General features: G+C 42.1%; 1 protein-coding gene across 1 annotated transcript; it reads left to right on the top strand.

Moving 5' to 3' along the window:
• The first annotated feature begins 6,459 nt into the window (after positions 1-6,459).
• On the top strand, positions 6,460-7,677 carry LOC140729923 (T-cell-specific guanine nucleotide triphosphate-binding protein 2-like). Its single transcript, XM_073050090.1, has one exon. It carries the CDS (start codon positions 6,460-6,462, stop codon positions 7,675-7,677), a length of 1,218 nt encoding a protein of 405 aa, XP_072906191.1.
• Positions 7,678-11,571: the final 3,894 nt, after the last annotated feature.

The following is an 11,571-nucleotide window of genomic DNA, read 5'->3' as shown; positions in this document are numbered from 1 at the left end:
TGTGGAATGCACTGCCTGAATCAGTGGTGGAGGCAGATACACTAGTGAAGTTTAAGAGACTACTAGACAGGTATATGGAGAAATTTAAGGTGGGGGGATATATGCGAGGCAGAGTTTAAGGGTGGGCACAACATTGTGGGCTAAAGAGCCTGTACTCTGCTGTAATGTTCTATGTTCTATAAAATGCTGGAAGGACTCAGAAAATTAGGCTGCATCTACGGAGGGAAATGAGCAGTTGACTTTTCGGGGAAAGGCCCTTCATCAGCAGTGGAAAGGACTGAGGCAGAAGCCAACATAACATGTTGGAGGAGGGTGAGGAGTACAAGTTGGCAGCTGATAGTTGAGTCCAGCTGAAGGAAAGGTGGTTGGGAGGGAAAGGTGATAAGACGTAATCATGTTAGAAGCATGGGGCTGATAGATTGAAAGGGGAAGGTATCTGTTAGGAGAGGATGGTGAATCATTTAATAAAGGGAAAGACGTGGTGAACATGAGGAGCGCGATGATCTGGTTGTGAGGGTGGGAAACGGAGTGAGAAGGATTAAGAGGATTTTGACATTGAGTGAGATAAAGGGGGAGGACACAGTGACTGAGGTGAACTTAGAGAAATCGATGTCCATGACAGCAGCTCGGGGACTAATAAGATGGAATGTGACTTTGCTCCATCAACCAGCATTTGGCTCAACATGGTAGTAGAGGAAGCAATGGATAGGTATAGTAGCGTGGAAGTGGAACTTGGAATTGAAATGCTATGCCACTGCGAGATCTTATCTTGTTTGTTGCAGCAGACAAGAGTGTAGGTGTTCTCAGAGCAAATCCCAGTCAGTGTCACTAACAGCCCATCACCTCATGTGACTAATAGTGTGTTGCCGGGGATCCTGCTGTGCTCTTTCTTGCTCTTTGGTGATCTAGACGGTAATGTGGTAACCAGTTCAGCAGATTTGCGGATGACACCAAGATTGGGAGCATAGCGGACGTGCAGGAAAGATATCAAAGTTTGCAGTGAGATCTCAACCAGCTGGAAAAAATTGGGCAGGAAGTTGAAAGATGGAAGCTGAAGCAGACAAGTGTGAGGTGTTAATACTGGGAGGACAAACTAGAGTAGGAATGGAACGTCAATGGCATCCATAATACTTTGAAAGTGGCATCACACGTAGATAGTCCGAAAGAGAACTTTTCACACATTGGTCTCCATTCATCAAAGTAATGAGTACAGAGATTAGGATGTTGTTTTGACATTGAAGTTTAGAAGCCTAATTTAGAGTATTTTGTCCAGTTTCTGGCCATCTTCCTACAGGAAGGATATCAATAAGATCAAAAGAGTGCAGAGAAATTTTACAAGGATTTTGATGGGATTTCAGGACCTGTTTGCAGACAAAATTGAAACGGTTCGGAGTTTATTGCCTGGAGCACAGCAGATTTAGGGATGAATCAACAGGCTGGGTGAGACTAGAATTAGAGGTCATTGGTTCAGATGAAATGCGATATACTTCAAGGGAATCTGAGGAGAAAATTCTTCACTCACAGTGGGGAGAGTGTGGAAAGAACTGCCAAAGGAAGAGTAGAATCCGGGATCAAGTGGTAATACTTAACAGAAGTTTGAATAAGTACACGGATAGGAGGGGCTTGGCTGCATATGATCCGGTTGTGGGGACTAAGCAGGTTGTGTCATCATAGACCAGATGAGCTGAAGGGTCTATGATCACAGTACGTGTTCAATTGGAAATTTAACAGGGAAATGTAAAGTCTGATGTAGCAGTATTTCAGTGGAATAAGGAAAATTACAGCTGTATAAGGGAGGAGCCAGCCAAAGTAAATTGGAAGGAGCTGCTGGCAGGGATCTCAGCAGAGTCAGCAATCGTGTGCATTTCTGGAAAAAAATGAGGAAGGTGCAGGACATGTGCATTCAAAAAATGAAGAAATACTCTAATGGTAAAATAGTACAAGCATTGCTGACAAGCGAAGTCAAAGCTATTGTAAAAACAAAAGAAAGGGCACACAACAAATCAAAAACTAAGCAGTGGATCAGCTGTTCTCTCTCTGCTGGTTCCATCTTTGTGTGCTCGAGTCTTCCTGTCACCAGGTTTGGATATGGCTCAAGTGCGGAATGAGAGACACTGAAGCAGGTCAGTAAATTCTACCACAATGAAAGAATAATTAGCTGACATGTGCATATTCACAAGTGCAGTTGCTGTATCCACTGTGCTGCTGAATCCGTGGTTCTGACAAGTACAAAGTCAGCATGGTTTCCTTCAGGGAAAATCCTTCCTGAGTATCCTGTTAGAATTCTTTGAGGAGATGACAAGTAGGATAGATAACGGGGATGTAGTTGTATATTTGGACATTCGGAAGTCCTTTGATAAGGTGCCACACATGAGGCTGCTTACCAAGTTAAGAGGCCATTATATTACAGGAAAGTTACTAACTTGGTTAGAGCATTAGCTGATTGGTAGGAGACAGTGTGTGGGAATAAAAGGATCCTTTACTGGTTGGCTGCCAGTGACTACTGGTGTTAGGCAGGGGTCGGTGTTGGGACAACTTCTTTTTATGCTGTATATACATTATTTAGACGATGGAATAGATGGCTTTGTTGCCAAGTTTGCAGATGATATGAAGATTGGTGAAGGGGCAGGTAGTGTTGAGAAAACAGATAGGATGCAGGCGGATTTATACAAATTAGAAGAATGGGCAAGAAAGTGGCAAATTAAATATAATGTTCAGAAATGCATGGTCACTCACATTGGTTAGCAGAAATAAATGTGCAGACTGCCTTCTAAGCAGGGAGAAAATCCAGGGAACTGATATGCGGAGGGACTTAGGAGTCTTTGAGCAGATCACCCTAAGGATTAGCTTGCAGGTTGAGTCAGTGGTGATTAAATGTTAATACTCAAAAGCAAAAGAGAGGGCATACAAGGAAGCCAGAGCTAGTGGGAAGAAGAGGATTGGGGAGCTTTTAAAAACTTGCAGAAGGAAACTAAGATAGTCATTCAGAAGGAAAAGATGAATTGCGAGAGGACGCTGGCGACTAATATCAAAGCAGATTCAGAAAGCATTTTTATGTATATAAAGGGTAAAAGAGAGTTGACGATAGATATAGGACCAATACTAAGTGATGTTGGTGATATTGTAATGAAAGAAGCAGAGATGGTGTGGGAAGTGAATGCGTATTCTGTATCAGTCTTCACAGTGGAAGAAGTCTGCAGTATACCGGACATTCAAGAGTATCAGGGAAGTGGGGTTTGTGCAGTAAAAATTACGACTGAGAAGGTGCTCAGAAAGCTTAATGGTCTGAGGTTGGATAAATCTCCTAGACCTGATGGAATGCACCTTTGGGTTCTGAAGGAAGTAGCTGGAGAGATTGTGGAGGTGTCAACGATGTTCTTTGAAGAATCAATAGATTCTGGCATTGTACCAGATGACTTGGAAATTGCAATTTTCTTCTATTTAAGAAAGGTGAGAGGCAGCAGCAACTATAGACCTGATGGCCTGACATCAGTGGTCGGGAATTGATTGTTAGGGATGAGATTATGGCATACCTGGAGGCACATGACAAAATAGGACAAAGTCAGCATGGTTTCCTGAAAGGAAGATCCTTCCTGACAAATCTACTGCAATTCTTTGAGGAAATGACAAGCAGGGTAGACAATGGAGATGCAGTAGACGTGGTGTACTTGGTTTTTCAGAAGGCCTTTGACAAGATGCCGCAGATGAGGCTGCTTAGCAAGATAAAAGCCCATGGAATTACAATGGAGTTACTAGCATGGGTGGAGCATTGGCTGGTAGACAGAAAACAGAGAGCAGGAATACAAGGTTCCTATTTTGTCTGTCTGCCGGTTACCAGTGAAGTTCCAAAGGGGTGGATGTTGGGACCATTACTTTTTACTATCTATGTCAATGATTTGGACTATGGTGATAAGGGATTTGCAGCTAAATTTGCAGATGATACAAAGATAGGTGGAGGAGTGTGCAGTGTTGATGAAACAGCGAACCTGTAGCTACTCTTAGATAGTTTAGGGGAATGGACAAAGAAATGGCAAATGAAATACAATGTTGGAAAGTGTATGGTCAAGCACTTTGGGGGAAGAAATAAATGGGCAGACTATTATTTAGATGAATTATTTAGAGAATTCAAAATGCAGAGATGCAAAGAGACTTGGGAGTCCTTGTGCAAGATACCCTAAAGTTTAACCTGTAGGTTGAGTCGGTTGTGAAGAAGGTGAATGCAACGTTGACATTCATTTCTAGAAGTATAGAATATAAAAGCAGGGATGTGATGTTAAGGCTCTATATGGCACTCGTGAGACCACACTTGGAGTATTGTGTGCAGTTTTGGGCTCTTTATTTTAGAAAGGATATACTGACACTGGAGAGGGTTCAGAGAAGTTTCATGAGTATGATTTCAGGAATAAGAGGGTAATCATATGAGGAACCTCTCGCAGCTCTTGCGCTGTATTCCCTGGAATCGAAGAGAATGAGTAGGGATATCTTAGAAACATTCCAAATGTTAAAAGGCCTGAACAGATTAGATATGGCAAAGTTATTTCCCATGGTAGGGGAATATAGGACAAGAGGGCACGACTTCAAGATTAAAGGACGTCCTTTTAGAACTGAGATGCAGAGAAATTACTTTAGTCGGAAGGTAGTAAATCTGTGGAATTTGTTGTCACGAGCAACTGTGGAGGCCAAGTTATTGGGTCTTTTTAAGGCAGAGATAGATAGGTTCTTGATTAGTCAGGGCATCAAAGGGTATGGGGTTAATGCAGGGGAGTGGGGATGAAGTGGATCAGCCCATGATTGAATGGTGGAGCAGACTTGATGGGCCGAATGGCCTACTTCTGCTACTAAGTCATATGGACTAATTTCAAAGGTCTAGAATACAAGAGCAAGTATGTGACGCACTAGTGAAGCCTCACCTTGAGTAATGTGAACAGTTTTGGGCCCCTCATCTTAGAAAAGATGTGCTGACATTGGAATGGATCCAGAGGAAGTTCACAAGGATGAAAGTTCACAGGAATGAAAGGGTTATCATCCGAGTAGCAGTCGGCTAAAGGAATTACTCCGCATCTCTGTTTTGAAAGTGTACCCCTCTATACTGAGGCTGTCCTCTTGAAATGATTGCTAACATTGCATTTGTCTTCCTCACCACAGACTCAATCTGCATGTTAACCTTTAGGCAATCCTACACAAGGACTCCCAAGTGCCTTTGTGACTCAGTTCTTTCATTTTCTCTGCATTTTTCCTCTAACAAAGTGCATGACCAAACACTTCCCAACATTGTATCCCATCTGTGACTTCCTTGTTCATTCTCCTAATCCGTTTAAGTCCTTCTGTAGATGCTCTACTTCCTGAAAACTAACTGCCACTCTGCCCATCTTCATATTGTCTGCAAACTTACCAACAAAACAATCAATTCTATCATCTACATCATTGACATATAATGTGAAAAGTATCAGTGCCAACACAGACTCCTGTGGAACACTACAGGCCACCGGCAGCCAGACAGAAAAGGCTCCCTTTATTCCCACTCTTAGCCACCTGCCATTCAATGCTAGAATCTTTCTTGTAATATCATGGACACATAGCTTGTTGAGCAGCCTCATGTGTAGAACCTTGTCAAAGACCTTCTGAAAATCCAGGTACACAACATCAACCGATTTTCCTTTGTCGATCCTGCTTGTTATTTCTTCAAAGAATTCCAACAGATTCGTCTGACAAGATATTTCCTCGAGAAAATCATGCTGACTATGGCCTATTTTATCATGTGCGTCCAAGTACCCTGAGACCCCATGCTTAATAATCAAATCAAACATCTTCCCAACCACTGAGATTGTCATGGTCTGGCCTGTGAAGTCCGCATTCCAGTTCCAGTACCATCTTGTCCTTCTTCCTCTCTTCCGACCTTCTTACTCTGACTTCTCCTCTTGAAGGGACTCGGCCCGAAACATCAACTGTTTTATATTTTAGATAGATGCTGACTGGCCTGCTAATTTGCCCCAAAATTTTGTACGTGTTGCTTTAAATTTCTATGCCACTGCCCTGTCTACCTGTGACACTATTTTCAGGGAACTGTTGATACTGTATTTTCCCTGCACTTCGTGTATTTCTGAAATTATTCACTTTGCAAACGTCCGTTAAATTCCATCTGTGGCTCCTTGGCCAAACTTCCCAAGTGATCTGGATCTTGTCGTAATCTCAGACAACCTTCTCCAAAGTCTGCTATACCAACAACATTGTTATCATGGCACTTATATTCTTATGCAAATCATTAATACAATAACAAGAAGCAGGAGACCTTATAAACACCAGTGATTGCCGCCCTCTAATTAGAATAGCAACCGCCTTCTTACATATACCATCAAGCTGATTTTATATTCATATGGCTCGTTCGCAATGGATCTTTTGAGATCTCCTGACGACAACCTTCTCCAACATAATAAACATGTTTTCCTCTTTCAGTGAGCAATGGCTGGTGTTCTATCCAACCTGTATTACAGCGCCAAGGACGTGAAGGATCTGGCGGCTGCCTATCAAAGAAAGGGAGAGAAGGGTTTTCAATTGGCCATCAAGAGAAAATTCAAGCAGTTTGAAAATGTACAGATCCGGATTGCGGTGATGGGTGAGTCAGGGTCGGGCAAATCGACCCTGATCAATGCCCTGCTTGAGTTGGATGAGAATAAGAAAGGGGCTGCCGGAACTGGCAGCACAGAGACCACCAAAGAAATAACAGCTTACACCCACCCCACCCTTCCTAACGTTCAGTACTATGACTTCCCCGGGTTGAACACACCAAGCTTTCGGAGGAAAAAATTCATGAAGAAAACCACCTTTTCCCAGTATGATTTGGGCATCATTGTCACTGCTGCTCGGTTCACGGAGAATGACAAGTTACTGGCTGAAGCACTGAAGAAGGCGGGCAAACCTTTCTACCTGGTGCGCTCTAAGATCGACGACACTATCAGAGCAGAAAGCCGCAAGAACGGTTACAACCAGATGGATATGTTCCAGAAAGTGAGGGCATATTGCGTCTCCTCACTGCAGGCAGCAGGGATAGAGAAACCTACCGTTTATCTCTATTCCGCATTTGACCTTGAGCAGTTTGATTTTCCTAAATTAAGGGAGGTTGTGGTATCCAATCTCTTGGAGACACAGAAGACTCTATTCATCACAGCACTCCCCAACACATCTGAAGCTGCTATAGAGTGGAAGCGTGTGTCTCTGCGGCCTTTCATCCAGATGTTGTCAGCCGTATCGGGGGGTATCGGTGCGGTTCCCATTCCGGGTTTGTCTCTTGCCTGTGATCTGGCGCTCATTGTCTCTGGTATCCTGTTCATACGGAAGAACCTTGGTCTGGATGAAGCATCCCTCCGCAATCTGGCCGAGAGAGTGGGGATCAGTGTAGCGGATCTGCAGAGAGGTAGCAATGATGTCTGGGTGTTCGGGGAGATCACACGTGAGCAGGTAGTGCTGTTGATGCAGAGAAGCATCGTGGCAATGACGCTGACAATCGCTGACCCCTTGCTCAAATTTGTCCCCATTTTGGGCTCTATCTTTGGGGCAACATCGTCCTTTGCGGTGACACTCATGATGCTGAACAGTTCACTGGATACAATGGTGGAGACAGCTAAAATTGTCCTGCAAAATGCCAAGACAGCCACTTCCTCTAAAGGCATTGGTAATTGAGGACTTTTATCAGTGTGCCCCTCTTCCTCTTTCACAGTGGGATTGTCACACCATCCTGATACCTATCACCCGAAGTCAAGTTTTATGGCAACCCATCCCCATTTGATCAAGAGGTTCTGCCGATACTGGAAATCATGTGCAACACACAGCAGGAATTCAGCAGGTCAGGCAGCATCAATGGAGGGGAATAAATAATTCATCAGGACTCCTGTTAATCCTCACTCTGCTTGAGTCCAAGTGTTTCCTTTTACCCCTATAAGGAGGGCTATCCCTGTTACCATCATTTCCGGGAGCTGTTTCTCCATAGTCACTGCCTGACCCAATGAACCACCCACCTCTTGCAAGTTTATTTCAGATTACCAGCATCTGCAGCATTTTGCATCAGAATGCCTCACAATTTAATGAGTTTCAGTCATCCTGGTGTAGATGTTTAAAGTCACAAATACAAGAAATTCTGCACATGCTGAAAATCCAAAGCAACACAGACAAAATGCTGGAGGAACTCAACACGTCAGGCAGCATCTACGGAAAAGAATAAACAGTTGAAGTTTCGGGCAATGACTCTTCATCAGAAGTGGAGGGACCGGTGGTCCACCTACCAATGTCCAGTTCCAGTGACAGCAGGTTGGCAATGATTATATCCTTCCCCCTATTCAGTGCTGGGCCCAGTGAGGTATGGATTTGTGTCACTGTTCCCAGCTTCAATGTCGAATCGTTCAGCTCAATGAATTTAATTTCCTCAGCATTGCTGGAATTTAAACTCAATCTCCTGTGTTATTGAGTGCAAGTATCGATGCAGTAGCTAACTCTGACAAGCAGTGTGCACACACCCTTCATCATAGTCCAGCTTAATGTTTGTTTTCTTCCTCTGTAATATTTCAATGTACTTTTGAATTGTGATTAAAAGATTTGACAGAAGCACGCAACTGCCTCTCGGTCAGTGGTCATTCTTTGTGAACAGCGAAGAATTCCATTAACCTTCACAAATCCCGGTCTCCAGTGCAACCAGGTGACTCAGCGTATCGGGACAGAGGGCAGGGTTACAACACATATGTTTTACTGCACAGCAGGTGGTAGGATTACTGGCCCAAAATACAATACATAGTCATAGAATCATAGATGCAAAGAGTAGCACTGCATAAAGACAGTCTCTTCGGTCCATCTAGTTCTTCCTGAAATCTTTAACACCCAATCAACATCAGTGCACCCCCATACTGGGCTCAAACATGAGCTGCTGTGAAACACCATCTTGTAGACATTCTACAAATTCACCCTCTTGAGATCCAGAACCAACCTGATTTTCCTAACCTACTCCTCTTACGATCATAACATTGTACTTGTTGCATGCATTTCCTATTTCCCATTCTAATTTGTAGACAAGATCTTTACTACTATTTGGGGATTTGTACCAAACTCGCATCAGTGTCTTTTTATGCTTGTAGTTCCTTTGCACTACTGTTACGAATATGTTATGGCACCATCAACAATGAATATAGAATTGAAACAGGTTTTTTATAACAAATAAAACATTTTTTTAAAACACAGCTCAATAACAAATGAAAAGTAAACAAATGACTAAATTAACCGGAAGTTAACTGCTATATGACAAATTGAAAAGTTCTTAAAGCGATAATGTGAACACAGTTCTTAAATCAATAATGCAAAAAGTCCAAGCGATTTATACAGTCAGTTAGGAGAGACTTTCCCTGAAGCAACAAATTCTACGACGTGACGTTACTGCTGATCCCAGCCAAAATATGCCTTCCCCGAAGGATTTACAACGAAGGAATTAAAAATGGCTTAAATGAACTGACCTTTTCCTTTGACAAATAATTCACTGCTCCAGTCCTTTCTCCTCTTACAGCAGCGATTATCGTGGGTGCAGATTACCACCTTCTGAATAAAGATTCCATAAGGTTGAACCTGTATTACCACCGACGTCACCAACTTTACTCGATCCTTTGGCCTTCCGAACTTCAATCATTCTTCACTCTCCGACTGGACTTTAACTAGCAGCGATTTTCAGAACTGCCGGCACAACGATTCTTACAGTAGAAATTAAAACTGCACTTTAAAATGAAACTGCGTCATGAAACGAATACGCAGCAGAACGGAGTCACTGACGAATTAAGCAACAAACTGACCTGCGTCACACCAAGGCTGTCCCGTTTTATACCTGTTGAAACAGGACAACACATGACCTCAATCTGGCGGGAAGCAACATCACCCCACCATCTCAAGACCATTATATCATGCTCTCCAGATACTCCATTATGTCATGATCATAAGACAGTCACAAGATACCCACGGGGAATGTAACACCTCCCTCTAAAAAAAAGAAATTTTGGTCTGTCATGAGCAAATTTTTAACAATTAATTATTAACAAAAAAAACACAAATGTTTAATAATTACAACATACGCAATATACACAGTATTATCACACAGCTCCTTACAAATCACTTTACAGTATTGTTACAAATGTTAAAATATCACTCCATAAAAAATACATTGTGCATTTAACATCTCGATAGACATACAGCAAACACATTATCTGAGAGCGCCCTCATCTTTGTGGTGGCGTGTTGGGGAGGAAGCATTAAGAAGAGGGACGCCTCACGTCTTAATAAGCTGGTAAGGAAGGCGGGCTCTGTCGTGGGCAAAGTACTGGAGAGTTTAACATCGGTAGCTGAGCGAAGGGCGCTGAGTAGGCTACGGTCAATTATGGAAAACCCTGAACATCCTCTACATAGCACCATCCAGAAACAGAGAAGCAGTTTCAGCGACAGGTTACTATCGATGCAATGCTCCTCAGACAGGATGAAGAGGTCAATACTCCCCAATGCCATTAGGCTTTACAATTCAACTGCCAGGACTTAAGAACTTTTTTTTAAAAGCTATTATTAATGCTTTTTGAGTTAGTGATTTAGATGCATATCATATTATTACTGAGTTAAGTATTGTATGTAATTAGTTTTTGCTACAACAAGTGTATGGGACATTGGAAAAAAGGTTGAATTTCCCCATGGGGATGAATAAAGTATCTATCTATCTATCTATCTATCTATCTATCTATCTATCTATCTATCTATCTATCTATCTATCTATCTATCTATCTATCTATCTATCTATCTATCTATCTATCTATCATTATCTTTGCCTTTAATATGAGTTATCAGAATATTATACTCCTGTAAAATCAAACTCCAATTTAATAACCTTCTATTTTTGTTTACATCTTACAAACACTAACGGATTATGATCGGTGTAAACTATGAGTGGCTTTTGAGTTGTACCAATATACACATCAAAGTGTTCTAAGGCCAAAACAAGAGATAATAATTATTTTTCTGTAGTCGAATAGTTTCTTTGATGCTCACTAATTTTTTTAGAAATGTAAGCGACTAGATGATTGACCTCGTCACAATCATTCTTTTTCAGTAATACTGCTCCTGCAGCCTCATCACTCGCATCTACAACTAACGAAAAAGGCTTTTCAAAGTCAGGTGCCCTGAGCACAGGTTGATGACATCTCATAATTTTCAGTTTCTCAAATCCCCCTGACAAAGCGCTGTCCACACAAACGTTTCATTTTTCTTCAAGAGGTTAGTTAATGGAAGGGTAATATTAGCAAAATTCTTACAAAATTTCCGGTAATATCCTACCATGCCCAAGAATCTTCTGAGAGTTTTTTTCCCAGTTCGTGTAGGGACCTCTAAAATTGCCCGGACTTTTGCCTGAACAGGAGGTTCCTTACCTTGATCCACAACATAACCAAGGTAAGTCACAGTGGCATGACCAAATTCAATTTTAGCTAAGTTAAAAGTTAAGCTAGCTTTTGAAAGCTTTTCAAATAGTTTCTCCACCGCAGTAGTGTGTGAGTCCCAAGTATCATT

The sequence above is a fragment of the Hemitrygon akajei genome, chromosome 7 (assembly GCF_048418815.1).
Source record: "Hemitrygon akajei chromosome 7, sHemAka1.3, whole genome shotgun sequence".
Lineage (NCBI taxonomy): Eukaryota > Metazoa > Chordata > Chondrichthyes > Myliobatiformes > Dasyatidae > Hemitrygon > Hemitrygon akajei.
The sequence above is the reverse complement of the archived record's forward strand: the minus strand, read 5'-3'. Positions and strand labels throughout refer to the sequence as shown.